This window comes from Myxocyprinus asiaticus, chromosome 36 (genome assembly GCF_019703515.2).
Source record: "Myxocyprinus asiaticus isolate MX2 ecotype Aquarium Trade chromosome 36, UBuf_Myxa_2, whole genome shotgun sequence".
Lineage (NCBI taxonomy): Eukaryota > Metazoa > Chordata > Actinopteri > Cypriniformes > Catostomidae > Myxocyprinus > Myxocyprinus asiaticus.
This window is the reverse complement of record NC_059379.1, coordinates 12,081,231-12,098,787: the sequence shown is the minus strand read 5'-3', so window position 1 is coordinate 12,098,787 and position 17,557 is coordinate 12,081,231. Positions and strand designations below refer to the sequence as shown.

General features: G+C 39.0%; 1 protein-coding gene across 1 annotated transcript in view; it reads left to right on the top strand.

Moving 5' to 3' along the window:
• Window positions 1-1,180: 1,180 nt before the first annotated feature.
• Window positions 1,181-17,557, top strand: part of fasn (fatty acid synthase) — a 37,515-nt gene continuing 21,138 nt past the window's right edge. The window contains exons 1-20 of the mRNA XM_051673937.1: window positions 1,181-1,396; window positions 5,191-5,340; window positions 6,262-6,414; window positions 6,884-7,057; window positions 7,374-7,574; window positions 9,197-9,319; window positions 9,704-9,819; window positions 10,303-10,437; window positions 10,795-11,257; window positions 12,079-12,266; window positions 12,836-13,025; window positions 13,685-13,779; window positions 13,925-14,059; window positions 15,556-15,759; window positions 15,947-16,062; window positions 16,147-16,322; window positions 16,486-16,677; window positions 16,825-16,905; window positions 17,086-17,271; window positions 17,376-17,555. Coding sequence (XP_051529897.1) covers window positions 5,214-5,340; window positions 6,262-6,414; window positions 6,884-7,057; window positions 7,374-7,574; window positions 9,197-9,319; window positions 9,704-9,819; window positions 10,303-10,437; window positions 10,795-11,257; window positions 12,079-12,266; window positions 12,836-13,025; window positions 13,685-13,779; window positions 13,925-14,059; window positions 15,556-15,759; window positions 15,947-16,062; window positions 16,147-16,322; window positions 16,486-16,677; window positions 16,825-16,905; window positions 17,086-17,271; window positions 17,376-17,555 — 3,235 coding nt within the window. The 5' untranslated portion in view covers window positions 1,181-1,396; window positions 5,191-5,213. The remainder of the gene's footprint in view (window positions 1,397-5,190; window positions 5,341-6,261; window positions 6,415-6,883; window positions 7,058-7,373; window positions 7,575-9,196; window positions 9,320-9,703; window positions 9,820-10,302; window positions 10,438-10,794; window positions 11,258-12,078; window positions 12,267-12,835; window positions 13,026-13,684; window positions 13,780-13,924; window positions 14,060-15,555; window positions 15,760-15,946; window positions 16,063-16,146; window positions 16,323-16,485; window positions 16,678-16,824; window positions 16,906-17,085; window positions 17,272-17,375; window positions 17,556-17,557) is intronic.

Genomic DNA, 17,557 nt, shown 5'->3' with positions numbered 1-17,557 from the left:
AGGTCCTTACAATGCAAGTGAATGGGTACCAAAATTTTAAAGCACATAAAGGCAGCATAAAAATAATCCTTAAACTCCAGTGCATAAATCCGTGTCTTTAGAAGCGATATGATATGGGTGGGTGAGAAACAGATCAATATTTAAGTCCTTTTTTACTTTGAATGTAGGTGGCGATAAGCACGAGGAATGAAAATGAAAATCACCAAAAACAAAAGAATAAAAATGTGAAAGTGGAGATTAATAGTAAAAAAAAGACTTAAATATTGATCTGTTTCTTACCAACTCTTATGTCGCTTCTGAAGACATGGATTTAACCACTGTAGTCATATGGATTACTTACATGCTGCCTTTATGTGTTTTTTGGAGCTTAAAAATGTTGGTTCCCATTGTGAGGGCCTACAGAGCTGAGATATTCTTCTAAAAATCTTCATTTGTGTTCAACAGAAGAAAGAAAGTCATACACACCTAGGATGGCATGAGGATGAGTAAATGATGAGAGACATTTCATTTTTGGGTGAACTTTCCCTTTAGTCTTGGTTAATTTGAATTTCAACGTATATAATTTTTTACAATTAAATGTTGTATTAATGTTTCAACATTAATGTATTATGATCTAAGAATGAACTTTTATAAATTAACATTAAACAAGCTTAATAAATGCTGTTAAAAATGCATTAATATCAACAAATAGCCTAGAACCTTATTGTAAAGTGTTACCCAAATTATATTAATTAAGTGTAAATTAATATGAATGCAGTCTGAATTGGTTCACAAACAAAAGGATATCAAAGTACCATAGTTTACCAAATAATTTTACCCTATAATTTAAATAATCCATCTAATGTTTAAGCAAGTAATCCATAAATAATGAACCATTAGGACACTTATCGGCACTGTTGCATACAAACTTTTGAAATACCCAATTTCAGACAAACGACCCCGTGTTGCCTTGAACTTGAACTTGGCCGATCAAACCGGCAAAGCAGAATTGCTTACTGTGTGCATGTGATCATCCAATGATGAACTTCAGTAACCCAGGCTTTTCAGACGCGGTTTTCTTTTTTTTTTTTCTGCACGGAATTGCTACGGCGGTAGGAAATCAGCCCATCACTGGCTACGTCTCCAGCCCAGCCTCCACTCTGATTGGACCGCACTCCAAAGCCAAACTGTCAGCCCATGTGGCGTGGCCGTCTATGATGTCGGACATTTAAATGAATCAGACATAGGGACTCAGAAGTGCGAGAGTAATGTTTTAGGGCTTGGCCGAGGGGGGAAATCACTGTAACTCTCCATTCTGCACCGGGAGCCTGCAAATTTAACAGGGATATATAGCCTACGTATACCCTATGCTAAAGAATCTGCGGCGAAAATTGAATTAAATTGTACCCACATTCAGGTAAGCAAACACGTATTATTCATAGTGCTGGATAGTTTTACCAGATTGACATTCACTGATGTAGTAAAGATGGAGTTTCAACTGTTTCTTTAACGCGCTGAACATGAATATCGCAAACGAAGTGACACAACAGATGTGACAATATGTAGTCTATGTAAACGTTTGCCTGGAGGCTGCAGATCGAGTAGATAGACAGTAAAGAAAGAAGACTGCGACACCGTGATGTTGGTGTGTCACGCTATTTTTGCAATGCTCAGTATGTGTAGATTACATACACCACGCTTCAGCTCAGATTCACAGCAGTATTATGCAATGAACTGGTTTAGTGATTTAAATGCACAGGGCCTATCTCGCTAATCCATTGTGAGGAGCTTTTTGTTCAACCGACTGGATGTGTGTAGTGTGCATACAGTATATATCGTCCATATGCTACAAGAACGCGCATACACGCATCTCCCCCATAAATGCGTACAATGCGAAAAAGTATCAGGGCGGCCCTTGTAGAGCCAATTCGGAATGTGCCACCCTGCATGAGACTTGGTTTGGCACACAGTGTAATTTGGCACTGAGGCATGCCAGATTGGAGATGCATTAAAGACTGTTTGTGTGGGCCTTGGTCTAGTTTGCATTGCAGGATTTACTTTCCCCTCTTCATCCTTGGAAAATCAGAGTGAGCCTGCAGCCTAGACATTTCTTTTAGATAATATTATAAAAACAAGTAGCTCACCCAAAAATTCAAATGTTCTCATTATTACAGTAACGTCCCAGATGTGAACGTCTTTCTTCTGCAGAACACAAATGAAGAATATCTCTGCTCTGTAGGTCCATGCAATGCAAGTTAATGCTGACCAAAGATTTAAAGCTCCAAAGAGCACATAAAGGCAACATAAAAGTAATCAAAAAAATTCCAGTGGTTTAATCCAAGTCTTCTGAAAGGATCTAATTGATTTTGGGTGAAAACAGACCAAAATGTAACTCCTTTTTCACTTGACATCAGTAGTCTCCTTGGTGATCATGATTTCAGGCTTGATTACACCAGTTATTTTTGTTCTGATCATTTTTTTTTTTTTCTTCCTGAAGCCAAAGACCAAAGGATTTATCACAGTCAATTTATGGAATTACAGCACTTCCTGTTTCCTGGAAAAATTAGACTTCTCATTTTTTAGTAGAACACAAGCATGTGCTTTGATTCTAAAGGAAACCGCTAGTTCAAAAACCAAGGTTTGAAAAAAAATAATAATAATTTGGTTCGCATTAGGTGACATTTAGTCCAAATAAGAGAGGTTTAGGTAATTTATTTGTATTAATATTTCAAATGTTTTTGGGGATATTTAATATTAAGAAGGCATTTATTGAAAAGACATTGCTTTATATACTGTTCTTGTTAGGATATCTGTGCTGATAATTCCCCCATATGGGAACAAATTGATTTTCCTATTCTGGGTGAGGCAAGGCACTTATTTTGAGCTTGTTTTTCCAGATCACTTCACTTGTTTCCCATGCAAGATCTGGCAACACTGCAAGTGGTATATCACCCACCCTCAGCACAGAGTACTAACTTAAAAAGAATGTTCTTAACCATTTTTTTTTATTATTTCGTTCTAACTGGTTACCATTTGGAAAGGAGGCTGCGGAATGTCTGAACTGGAGCAAAAAGTTCTGTTTCTGCTCCGAACGAACATTTCCTTTTTAAATCCCTAGATAGACTTTCTCAGAATACTCTGGATCTAAGAAAACTGTGCTGTCAGTATCGAAATTATGGTTTAGTTTTGGTAAATAATATTCGGTCCAAGCAATGCATGAGTGTGCCATATGTTTTCAGGATTTTTAGACTGTAATACTGTCATCATTTGATGACAACTGTACCATGTGAGCTTGTTAATCTGAGCTGTAATAAGGCAAGCGGTCTGCTACATCAGTAACCCCAGGGCAGCGTTAGATCTGAGTGAGGTAGATTACACTCAGTCCCCTTAGAAATCCTTTACTTAATTTATCAGTCTGCTTTCTGCCAAGCATAGTTGTTGTGTTGTGGTTTGAGTGTTACTATTCTGACATGTTAATATGCTTCCATTATTATTGTAATGCAAGTGCGCAGCCAGGAAATTACTTTTGGGTGGGCCTAAAAAAAATGGATGGGCCAAGTTTTTCCCCCCATTTATTATTATTTTTTTTAAACCAAATTTTCCTTAACAACAGAGAAGAGGTGCATTCAAACAGTTCTTTCACACTTTCAGAAATGATAATTTAAGAAAAAAATTTAAACTGTTTTATAAATGTATATTTGAAGTCACAGATTAATCTCTAATATTCTTGGCTACGCCACTGCTGTGATGTTAACCAATATAGTGTAGTAGGATTAACTTAAATGGGTGGCTATCCAGGGGGCTATTTTACTCAGTTTTAAGTACAGTACTTTGCCAGTCTCTTTTCTTTTTGGGAGAATGGCATGCCAATCATCAGTTTCCTTGAGAGATTAAACTAGAACCTGGTCTATATTGTTTGTCTGAATTGGTCTATTGTATTAATGCGTTAAACAACTTTGTCACAATTCTTTAGATGACTCAAACAGATATGCACGTTGACAGACAAGCTGTTGCATGTGAGCACCTACTGAACCCGGCAATCTCCTTCCAGTTGTCACTATGGCAACAAAGATCACTAATCCTCCCCATTAGACTTACCTGTCCACATTTGTTTATCCTGATTATGTAACTATGGGGAGTATTTCCTTATTCTCTGAATATTACTTTAACATACACATTATAGCTCAAGTCCAACTAACCACTCTCAATTGTTACCCATATCAGTTTATCTTAAAGGGCCCGGACGTTACTTACTACTGTTTAATCAGATTCATGACTAAGGCTTCTGCCGTCTTTAGAGTCTATCATGATACAAACAAATGTTAAGGCCCTCACGTGAATCATGAGGAAATAGGATCAAGCTATAAACTTAATATTTGGGTGTTTTAGTAATTTGATAAAAATACATTTTATTTGTAAAGGCTTGTCTTATAATTTTCCTTTATTTGGTTGATCCTAATTATGTTTATTGATTTATGATGCGTAATTTAATCTGCCCTGCTTTTAGAGCTACTGTTAACTAAATAAGGCCTGGGTACTTTGATGGGGTCTATTAAAGTCCTCTATGGTATAGTCTACTCATTGGGCCCAGGGGAGAGGGGGGCCCCCCCAAAACTGTTGTCGGGCCCAGTGCATTTTAGGGACCTGATATACAGTCTGTTGGTCATTATTGCAAAATAAACTCTTGATTTGAAGCTACTAACTGTGCATTATCCCCTTTACATTCAGATTAAATATACCTGATTTTAAAGAGTATGCCTGCTCAAATAAAATAGAGAAAAATAAAAGAAATCAGAAATCCTCTGTGTTTGGCAGTGGTGCATACAGTTAGTGAGTTGATTTCTTGGCAAATTCGAGACCGCTTCAAATTAAAATGCACCCTCCCTTGTGTTTCCAGTAAAATGGAACAGAGGGACACTTTGTACTTGTGACCAGTTCTTCTTGCAGTGAGTGAACAGGAATATCATCCATGCTGTCGCTTTTGATGCTGGCTCTCTGGCAGGCGATAGTGCGAGTGCTCTGACCCTGAAATGTGGAACAATAATGTATGGCCTTTCTGGCCACGCCCCCTTGAACATGCTCTCTCGCCCATTCCTAATTTTGCACCAACTCAGTGACTCCGAGACACAGACTGTCCATTTAAAATCATTTACACTCTTTTTCTGTTAATTAACTGACTGCTCCTTTCAATCTTTCTCATTCTTTCCTTAGAATCAAAGAAACTCTAGCCAGACATGGAGGACATTGTTATTGCTGGAATTTCAGGTCGCCTTCCTGAGTCTAACAATTTGGAAGAATTTTGGCAGAACCTTTTTAATGGAGTGGATATGGTCACAGAAGATGACAGGCGGTGGAAACCAGGTATGCTAATGTTTAAATGTCTGTTTAAATAATTTTAGCAAATTGCTTTGGTAAAGACTCCACGAAATCAAAATCAGAGTCTTAGCTGTTAAGGCATCTATATGGTACTGTCTCATATAAGTAAAAAAAAAAAACCTTTAGCAGATATTCACAAATAGAATTTACAACTACCACCCCTGGAGTCGTGAGTTAAAATCCAGGGTGTGCTGAGTGACTCCAGCCAGGTCTCCTAAGCAACCAAATTGGCCCGGTTACTAGGGAGGGTAGAGTCACATGGGGTAACCTCCTCATGGTCACGATTAGTGGTTCTCGTTCTCAATGGGGCACGTGGTAAATTGTGCATGGATCGCGGAGAGTAGCATGAACCTCCACATGCTGTGAGTCTCCGCAGTGTCATGCACAGTGAGCCACGTGATAAGATGTGCGGATTGACTGTCTCAGAAGCGGAGGCAACTGAGACTTGTCCTCCGCCACCTGGATTGTGGTGAGAAACCGCGCCACCACAAAGACCTAGTAAGTAGTGGGAATTGGGCATTCAAAATTGGGGAGAAAAGGGGATAAAAGAACCCTTTGATATGTCCTGCACAAATGTTTACTTAACATTTGAAATAACTGACTTGGTTTACATAATTTTTATAGTAACAGCTCTCCTAAGCCTCTTATTTCATGGTGGGTCAGCATTTGGTTTGTATTGTCTTTCATATGCTGGTCTCCTTGCCTACCTGGCTGCTGTTCTGTGGTTTCCCTGTCCGACTGGCTTATGAAGGACCCGTCACTCTTCTTTCTGTTGGCACCAAACTAATACTTGCATTCATGTGCTAAACCATCAGCAGGCTTGAAGAAATGAGTTGAGAACGCTTTTGATTCCTTTTTTCACCCTATTCAAACACCTTTATAACCAAGCGGTATTTTTATCCCTAGGTCTGTATGGCCTTCCACGAAGAAATGGAAAACTAAAAGAAATAGACAGATTTGATGCAGCCTTTTTTGGGGTGCATCCCAAACAGGCCCACACCATGGACCCACAGCTAAGGCTTATGCTAGAGATATCGTACGAGGCCATTGTCGATGGAGGTTAGTATCAAAAAGATTTTCCCCGCAGAAAAATTAATGTCTAATCATCCTTAAAATAAGACTCTTTAAGCAAAATTGTCTGATAATAAAACTTGTTTTCAGAGAATAAATCTTGAATTAAGTTTATTTTCCTTACCACATTGGCATTAACTTTTTCCTTGTTTTTAGCATAAACTTCACTAAATTTAATTAGATTCATGCTTAACAAGAAAAAACTATTTGCCAATGGGATAAGAAAAATTATTTTATATCTGTATGATGGATGGATAGATGGATGTTATTTTTAGGCATGTTTTGTCATGATATAAAAGGAAACTTTGTAGGAACCTAGAATTGTTCACTACTGCAAAAGAACAAAAACAATGTCCTTTTCTGTTTATTTATTATATGTATTTAGGGATTATATTTTGTTTTAGATACTCATTATTTGCTGAGTGTAGATAATTAGTGTGTTAATTCTTCCTTGCAGGCATAAATCCAGTGTCCATGCGTGGCAGTAAGACTGGTGTCTATATTGGTGTAAGTGGCTCAGAGGCAGGAGAGGCCTTCAGTAAAGACCCAGAGGAGCTGCTGGGCTACAGCATGACAGGCTGCCAGCGTGCCATGTTTGCCAACCGCTTGTCTTACTTTTTTGATTTCAATGGTATGCAAACATTGTGACTAATTACTGACTTGATGGAAGAGTGCCTTGTTGGACAGAATTAGCTTGTCGGCTTACTTTTCTTTTGAATTGTTGTGTGGTAATTTTTTTTGTTTTTGTTTTTTTCGGATGGTGTGAGGTGTGGTGTGAGGATATTTGAATGCATGACTTCTTACACAATCATGATTTAGAACAATTGACTCATACCACACATGCTTTAGACTGAGGCAACCAGTTAAAATGAATTTAAAATGTGAACAAAGGTCAGCCTTTAACTAGTTGTTTGATTGGCGAACATTTCTTTGTGTGTTTTCATTAGGTCCCAGCACAGCCATTGACACAGCGTGTTCCTCTAGTCTGCTGGCTTTGGAAAATGCCTTCAATGCTATTCGATATGGCCAGTGTGATGCAGCACTTGTGGGCGGAGTCAACCTGCTGCTCAAGCCCAACACCTCTGTGCAGTTCATGAAACTGGGCATGCTCAGTCCTGAAGGAGCATGCAAGTCATTTGATGCCTCAGGTGAGATCATGTACATCACAGTTATCCCTGAATCTCTTGTTGTTCTCTGGAAAGTTCAAAAGAATACATGCCTATTGTGGCAGACACTCTTCTTGTTCATCTGGAAAGGAGGAAGCAGGAACTGGATTAACAAACAAAAAGACTTTAATTCAGTAAAAAAAAAAAACTGAACTGAAACATAACAGAAGCGTGCATACAAAACACTGCTGCATACATCTCTCTCTCTCTCTCTGGCGTCCCTGGCTCCTCCTTTTATCTCTCTCCCACTGATTGGGCAACTTAGCGTTCATGTCCTCCACATCACAAATTCACTCACTGGCATAACTAATAATATGGCATCTAAGTTCTTGAGTCTTTGGTCTTGTACTGTAATACTAGCATACTACTCACTGAAAACTGTGCAGTATATACTGTACACTCAAAAAAAAAAAAAAAAAAAAAGAATTTTCACTATCTTCAGTTTTACTTAGCCCTCCCATGTTCAAATTACTCAAAATTATCATGTAACCAAGGGAACTTAAATTAACTGAGTTGATTCAACAAAAGTGTCTTTTCAGCTTTACTTAATCCATCTGTGTTGGGATAACTGAAGCTGGGCAGGGAATTCTAGTTCCCAGCATGCTTTGCATGGGACTCGGCAGGTCAAAATTAAGTGTTATTTCATGTGTCTTTGTGTAAGAACAATGTAAAGAGGGAGACTTGTTAGTGTTTAATGTTTTGTTAGAGATTTAGGAAAATTGTTATGTTGTAGTTTTGGGGGTTGCCATCATGGTGAAAAGTGGAAATTGAGCCTATGTTGTGGACCAATACAGTTTGAGTATTCTTAATATTGCTTTATCCATTGAGCAATTGCTGTGCTAACCATAGCATAGTGACCAAGTTGCACTCAGGATTGCTTCCCACCAGCTTGTATTTAGCATGCTAACATTTCCTGTCACTAGCTAGCATATAACTAGAGTTTCATTTGAATTATTTTTAGATGTAAAATTGTGTTGGGTTTACTTGATTCAGTTAGGATCCCTCTACTTTTAAATGACATGGTAATTTTACTATAGTAAAACTTATTTCAAACATGTGTAATGAATGTCCATGATTGAATCAAGTACAGCCAAAGTATATACTGCTATAAAAAATAAATGAAACGGCATGCAATGATAAATATTTTAAATAGTAATATGCTACATTTTTGTTATATGCCACATGGCTTTCACACCTTATTATGTTGCATATATAATTCAGTAAGTGGCATCCAGTTATTGGCTTGCATTTGTTTCTACAGTATCTATAATTGTATTTTGTGTACAAATGTCTTGATTCTTGGAGTCTGATAAAATGAGTCAAGAAACAGATGTTTAAAATTAACTCCATTTCAATTGAGCACATTACACTGTGGGATACAGTACCCATGACCGTATGCTACGTTGTATACTGAAAATCTTGTCAAAAAGTAGTAGGTAATCTGGATGTTTCTATGCATACTGCACAGTGTATACTTCATATATACTACAGAAATAGTAAGAGTAGTATGTGAGTGGACCATTACGAGTAAATGATTTGCACTGCTTTTAATAAATGGAGGCTTTAAACTTTTATAATAATTGTAATCTTGTTTTACCCTCTAGGAAATGGTTACTGTCGCTCAGAGGCTGCTGTCGCAGTACTCTTGACCAAGAAGTCGATGGCTAAGAGAATCTACGCTACCATTCTAAATGCTGGCAATAACACAGATGGCTACAAAGAGCAAGGTGCATAGAAACAACCTCCCTTGCCCCTCATGCACATCAAATCTAACAAAAATCCCCAAGTGTGAGCAATGCCAGTCTTTAAAATGGGGTTTAAAAAGAGCTGACATTACTTTGAATGCTTGTCACATTATGTGTTGTATATGCTGCCCTTTCTCCCAGTCAGCCTTTACATCCCAATAATAAAATATGACACTTAGTTGAGCATCTGAAATGAGGGTGTTTGAAATCTCTGGCTTGTGTACGAACCAATACGTTCTCCGTTACATACAAAATAGTCCGTGCTCTAGTTCACACGTGTGTTTCAGAAAGGAACAGCTTGTGATGTCATTTCTGCTACCTTTACCTCTGTACATATTATAAACGGTGAGGTCTTCTCTTACACAGGTGTGACATTCCCATCAGGTGAGATGCAACAGCGCCTCGTCCGTTCCCTTTACCAGGATGCCAATATCTCACCAGAGCAGGTGGAGTATGTCGAGGCCCACGGCACCGGTACTAAGGTGAGTCAATATGGTCATAAAAAGAAAACCGTAAATATGACCTGATTTACAATGACCATGTACAAGCACATCTTTTTCCAATTAAGGTCTATAGTCTGGTTAGGCCTAAAAATAGGCCATGTGACCTTTTTATAGTGCTTTTATCTGACTGCATATTGATTTTATATTCCATTCTTTTGTGTTTCTATTGCTTAATTTTTCACCACTGCCTGTATCATGTAGCAACTAGAATCATAGATATTCTGAATAAGAAGTTTACATAAAGAATTCTGAATACTACATGTGCTGTCTTATTTGGATTTCTAGAAAACTGCTTAATTGGGTTATGGCAGTGGGATTAACACATTTAAATGATGCATAAATATTCTAATTAATATATGAATATCCTTGTGCATGTCAGTGTGGTCATTTAGCAGCAGAAACAGCTTATACTTAAGTGTCTTTTGTTAAGTGAATTATGAACATAACCCTTCATGTTCACAGGTTGGAGATCCTCAGGAAGTGAATGGCATTGTCAGTGTATTCTGCCAATCACAGAGGGATCCCCTTCTGATTGGCTCAACCAAATCTAACATGGGACACCCAGAACCCGCCTCTGGTCTGGCAGCCCTTGCCAAGGTATCTTCTTTTTTGACAAGGTCTTTTTAAACACTAAGTTACCCTACTCCAAGTATAATTCCTATAATACTCCACAGTCAATTGCAATTACAAAAATTCAAAGCCATTTTGCTAAGTAGGAAGTGTACAACATTCTATCAACCAACCGAATTTTAGGATTAGGGCTTCGACACCATCCTTAACCTATCTTCAATTCCCTCTGATTTTAGGGGTAGGGAATGGTGAGGTATAGGGTTAGAACTGTCTGTTTGACAGAAATGGTTATCCAAGAACACATCCTACTATGCAAAATCCACATTCCAAAGGTAAATTTAGTCAATTTAATCTCCATTTCAATTGAAATTGCATTCTTTGCAGGTGGTTTTGTCTTTGGAACATGGCGTCTGGGCTCCCAACATCCACTTCCATGATCCAAACCCTGACATTCCCGCTCTGACAGATGGCCGGGTACGTGTAGTGACGGAGCCCATACCTGTCCGTGGTGGCATCGTAGGCATCAACTCATTTGGCTTTGGTGGCTCAAACGTCCATGTCATTCTGCGTCCAAATGGTCCAAAAGCACTAGATCAGGCAACCCCACCTTCAATCCCCAGACTCCTGCAGGCCTCTGGGCGTACTGAGGAAGCTGTCACTTCCATCCTCAAAAAAGCCCAAGAGCATACGGAGAACCCAAGCTTCCTGTCTCTGTTGAATGAGGTGTCTGGAGTTCCAACAGCAGGCATGCCGTTCAGGGGCTATGCACTGATTGGAGCCCAGGGAGAAGTTACAGAGGTTCAACAGGCTCAGCCCACACCCAGACCTCTCTGGTACATTTGCTCAGGTGAGAGGGCATGCATTTTTTTAATGGTTAATGTTTAAAACGGGGTCATGTCATAAGAAATCAAATCTTTCTTGGTCTTCTGAAATAAAAGCGCTTTGTTCTTTAACATACTGAAACTTTCAGAGGTGGAAAAAACGAATCTTCAAAAACTCCAAAAAGGGTAGTTATTGAAACTAATCTGAAACTTGTGCAGTGCTTTAACAGCTTTCTGACTTCAGATGGAAGAATACACACACATAAGTGACTTCAAACAATGCAGCTTTGAAGAAAACAAACTTTGTATTGAGCCTAGAGGTCAATCTGTTACGTTTAGATCCTCAATTTTGTGAAACGTCTTTTGCAATGCCAATTTGCAGATCAAACTTGAAACTTGGACTTTGGTATGCCGCGAAAACTTATTTGCATGTGCTTGCATTTCTATTCTCTTGCATTTTAATGGATATGAATTGAAGAGAATAGAATGCAAGTGTAGTGTGACACCCTTAACATCAGAAAAACTTATGATAAAAGTAAAATGAGGGAAAGTTTGTAAGTGGACCAAAGTGCTGTTGCTCATTTGACATGCGAAAGTGGGCATTTCTTAAAGGCATAGCAAAAAAAACAGACCAACTGAGGTGTTTGGAATGGCATAAAAATCTTTCTATATCTTTATATGGCAGAAATAGTAAGAGTAGTATGCCATTTCAAACTCAGCCACCATTTATTTTAAAGTACCATAATAAATATATTTTTTTAAATGAACCCTTTAAGCTTTACACATTATCACATTGGCTGTAATTGTATTTCAAGTATGATCAGCTGACCTGTTTTACTTCTACTAGGAATGGGAACACAGTGGGCAGGTATGGGCCGCACTCTGATGCAGCTGCCTGAGTTCCGGGAGTCGATCCAGCGTTCAGATGTGGCTCTAAAGGACACTGGACTGTGTGTGTCCCGTCTGCTTATGGATGCTGACGAAAGCACTTTTGAAGACACTGTTCACGCATTTGTTGGTCTTGCAGCCATCCAGGTCTGTCTCCCTTAAAACTAAAGACACTATGCACAGTGCCAATGTGACTGGAACAATACTGACCTCAGTAGAATTTCTCAATAAATAAAATGACCCCTGTCAAACTTTCAACTGGAATCAGCTGGCCAAATGTTGCAATATGGTGCCACAACCAGTCATTATTTCAACAGACACTGTGCAAGACTCTCATAAAGGAATAGTTCACCCAAAAATGAAATTTGTCATTTATTCACCCTCATGTTATTTCAAACTCATATGACCTTCTTTCTGAGGTTCAAAAATGACAAAAAAAAAAAAGAAATGCTTTAAAAGTTGTCCATACGACTCGTTTGCTAAATTCTAAATTCATACGACAGCATTGTGTGAGAATCTTCACCTCCATCATAGCTCTCAAATCTCATTTGCACTTCAGAATATTCAAACTTGTTTCGCTGCTTTAATATGGGACAATGGGCATACCAAATGGGACATGTTTATTGTGGCCAAATTTTGGGACATCATGGGTAATATGGGAAAGTTGGCAACCCTAATCTTTCACCAACCTGACAGCATTTCTGTGGTTTTTCAAGGTTGCTCAGATTGACATGCTTCAGAAGATTGGTCTACAGCCAGATGGGATTGTGGGTCACTCTGTGGGAGAGTTAGCGTGTGGATACGCCGATGGATCCCTGAGTCACAGTGAGGCCGTTCTAGCTGCTTACTGGAGAGGACGCTGTATTAAAGAGGCCAACCTGCCCCCTGGAGGCATGGCTGCCGTGGGTTAGTGTGGCAGCTGATTTCTACACAGGCTTTGCTTCATTAATCAGACACAAAGCAGAGAGATTCCCTTCATGATGGATTTGACGAAGCTTTTGTTCAGAAATGGATATTACATTTTTAGGGGTGTTTCTTTAAAACGGGCACTTATATTTACCGTAAGATGACAAAAGTGTAATACATTGGACACTTGCTTGGATATTGTTAATGAACAAATTTTATTAGTCTGATTACAAGTTATAATATCTATAGATCCTTTTAAACATGATCAATTTACTTGAGATGCAAAACTGTGTAAGATTGTAAGACTAGTTTTCATAGAATCTTTTCTTTTTAAATTTTTTTTTTTTTTTTTTTTTTTAACCCCATTAGCAAATGGTTATTTATTGTTTTAAGCATAAACCTCACTAAATTTGTTAGGTTTATCTCATGCAATGTTACTTTTCAAGTAAATTTACCATGTTTTAAGGATGTTTGGATATTTTTACTGGGAAAAGAGTAAGGCAAAAATACTAATTTAGAAAATAAAGATTTTGTTGCATTTAGTGTGAAAATTGTGTTTTAAATGCATTTATTTTCTAGTCCAGAGGACCAATTGTGTCCATAGTTGACGAAACAATGTCAGACAAGCTTACTGATGGTTCTTTTTTCTCTTTTCTCAGGCCTAACGTGGGAAGAATGCAAAGCTCAGTGCCCACAGGGTGTCGTTCCTGCTTGTCACAATGCTGAGGACACTGTCACCATCTCTGGCCCTCAGGTACATGCTCTCTAGATGTATTACTCTTCATTTACTCTTCCAAGAAATAGAGGACCCCCTGTTCTATTCTTTTATTTATATTTACTTTTTCTGGAGAATGAAAGTATCCATACTAGTTCCTAATATTAAGTGTTTGGTTATACAGGAGTCTGTCAGCAAGTTTGTAGCCCAGCTGAAAGAGAGTGGTGTTTTTGCCAAAGAAGTGCGCAGTGCCGGTGTGGCTTTCCACTCGTATTACATGGCTTCCATTGCTCCTGCCTTGCTCTCTGCACTGCAGAAGGTGAGTTAATTTAGAGTGTTGCAGTGTCACAGCTCTCCCTGATGGCCATTATAATGTCAAACCTGAAAGATTTTGTGATGGCTGTGTGATAATGGCTGTTTTCAAAGACTTTAAAATTTCTACTTGCTGATCTAGCCATGGAGAACAAAGATGATTTAGGCCACGTCCACACTAATGTTTTTATTTAAAAATACATTAATTTCTCTTTTTACTTGCGTCACCCACACTAGAACAGCGTTTTCCTCCACCAAAAACAGAGCATTTCTAAAACTCTTCATTACTGTGGTGTACACTTTGGTAAACGATGATTTTAGGACAACCAAAATTGGATTAAAGCCTTTTTTAGAGCCATTTTTTGCATTATGATATTATTTTCATTACAATTTACAAATTTCCTCCTAAATTAAAATAAGAATAAATTAAATGGAGTTCAAGAGACATTTCCATAATATAAGTATAAATGCTTAAAATGTAAAATATATAAATTACTGTATTGCGATATATATATATATATATGAGTGTGGTATGGTAATGAGATTTGGTTATAAATCTGTTTACCATAATTTAAAATCATGAAATAATATCACGGTGCATAAAATCATAATAGTAATAATTATAATTTATTTATAATTATAATTTTCTATATATATCATATATTATATATTTGCATATATACAGTGAAATTCTTGTCACGTATCCCAGCTAGGCTGGATCAGAGTGCAGTGGTCATGCCGTAATGCAGCACTCTTGGTGTAGATAAGATCAATGGTTTACCAGTAGCATCTTAACAATGCATGAAACTTGAATATCGACCGGCTGATCAGTAACCCAGATCTATAACCGCTGAGCTACCACTGCCCCTAAAGGCTTCATGTTCTTTAAGCAAAGTATAATTTCTCATTTCTTTCTTTTGATTTTGAGGTTTTGTGACATTCACCTCCTAGAAAACCAGAAACTATGTCTATCAAGACAATTAAATTATTATATTTTTTTTTCAATTTGGAATGCCCAATTCCCAGTGCGCTCTAAGTCCTCGTAGTGACTCGCCTCAATCTGGGTGGCGGAGGACGAATCTCAGTTGCCTCTGTGTCTGAGACTGTCAATCCGTGCATCTTATCACGTGGCTTGTTGAGCGCGTTACCGCAGAGATGTAGCGTGTGGAGGCTTCACGCTGTTCTCCACAGCATCCACGCACAACTCACCACGCGCCCCACTGAGAGCGAGAACCACACATTATAGCGACCACGAGGAGGTTACCCCATGTGACTCTACCCTCCCTAGCAACAGGGCCAATTTGGTTGCTTAGGAGACCTGGCTGGAGTTGAACTCGCGACACTAGGGGTGGTAGTCAGCGTCTTTACTTGCTGAGCTACCCAGACCCCAAATCAAGACAACATTAAAAATTCCCCTCAACTTTGGTTCATGCCACACTGTCCTTCTCCTGTTCACTGCACACCTAAAGCCCTGACTTTCTGTCTCAACGTCTGTTCTCACAGGTAATTAATAACCCAAGGCCTCGCTCAGCACGCTGGATCAGCACATCAATCCCTCAGGCAGACTGGGAGAGCCCACTAGCACTCTACTCTTCTGCTGAATACCACGTCAATAACCTGGTCAGCCCTGTGCTCTTTCAGGAGGGTCTCAACCATGTGCCAGACAATGCTGTGGTGGTAGAAATCGCCCCACATGCCTTACTGCAGGTGACTGAGCATTACTTTCACATATTTGCACATGAATGCACTAACTTTGAATCTAATACAGTATATTTTACAGCAAACAGTATAAAAGTTGATGTCTAATTTAAATTAAAAAAAACACCTTGTTAGATTTGATAGATTAGAATGTAGGTCTGTTTTTGTTATGAACATATCATTGATCCACCTTCAGGCCATCCTGAAGCGTAGCCTAAAACCAACCTGCTCCATCCTCCCCATGATGAAGAGAGGACATCCCAACAATCTGGAGTTCTTCCTTTCTCACGTGGGCAAGATCTACATGAATGGGTTGGTTTGTTTGTCTTTTAATTTTTGAAATGCCCACATTTCAAAGGTTGACAAAGACTAACATGCTGTCTTGTACTCTTGCAGAATTAATGTCGACAGTAATAAGTTGTATCCATCTGTGGGATACCCTGTTCCGGCGGGGACCCCCCTCATCTCTCCTCACATTCAGTGGGATCACTCCCAGATCTGGGATGTCCCCAAGGTGGAAGATTTCCCTGCTGGCTCAGGGGGATCTACCTCAGCCACTGTGTACAATATTGGTGGGTAGTTCTTTTTTTTTTAGTAAACCTATTTCTCTCCAGCTGTATTGCAACTATTAGAGTTTAGTGATCTGATGTTGCAAATATACTCTTTGTTCTCTATACTCTCACCTTTGATATCTTGTCATGCTTTATTTTAAATGCCTAGCTTTGTTTTGTCCAGACATGAACCCAGAATCTCCTGATTACTACATGATTGGTCATTGTATTGATGGACGAGTGCTGTATCCTGCCACGGGGTATCTGGTCCTAGCCTGGAGGACACTGATAAGATCCCTGGGCACTGTCATGGAACACACGCCTGTTACATTTGAGGACGTCACCATCCACAGAGCCACCATCCTACCCAAGACAGGTAAGATATTTTTTATTTTTTATTTATTTTTTTTTTCCTGTGTACTGTCAGTCTATAATTTTTTTTGGAGTTAAAAAAAAAAAGAACTAGAAGGCAGCTGGTCCATGTGATTTAGTGCTAACTGGATTGTTTTTGTGTGCATCACAGGGTCTGTTCAGTTGGAGGTGCGGCTCATGCCTGCCACCAACCGTTTTGAGGTGTCTGAAAATGGAAATCTGGCTGTCAGTGGTGAGTTTTCACACTGTTTGATTAAAAGTCAGCATGAAACAGCATTTGGATCCCATTTTCTTACTGTAATTTGACATTTCTGGGTGAAACAGTAAGTAAAGGGGGTCAATATTGATTTACATTGTATTTTAGACATTTTATGTTCATACTTTAACCATATGATACCCTTGGTGGTCACAGGTAAGGTTAGTGTCTTTGAGGATGCTGGTCTCAACACCTTCCATGCTGAGCTTGCTAAGCCAATGGCTACAAACCAGGAAGATCCCAGATTGCATTTGAAAGCTGGAGACATCTACAAAGAGCTGCGTCTGCGTGGATACGACTACGGCAAGTCCTTCCAGGGCATCTTGGAATCCAACAATGCTGGTAATTCCCCTCAAATGCATCCAAGACTTAAATTATGATGGTCAAAGGAAGATTTTTGGGAAATCCTGAGCTCTTGAGAAAAGTTTCTGTTCTGGTTCTCACAGGTGACTGTGGAAAGCTTCACTGGATGGGTAACTGGGTAACGTTTTTAGACACTATGCTGCAGATGATTGTGGTGGGGCTGCCTGGGCGGAGCCTGAGACTGCCCACACGCATCCGCTCTGTGTGTGTGGACCCCAAACTGCACGAGGAGAGAGTGAAAGACTATGCTGATGACCAGAAAGGT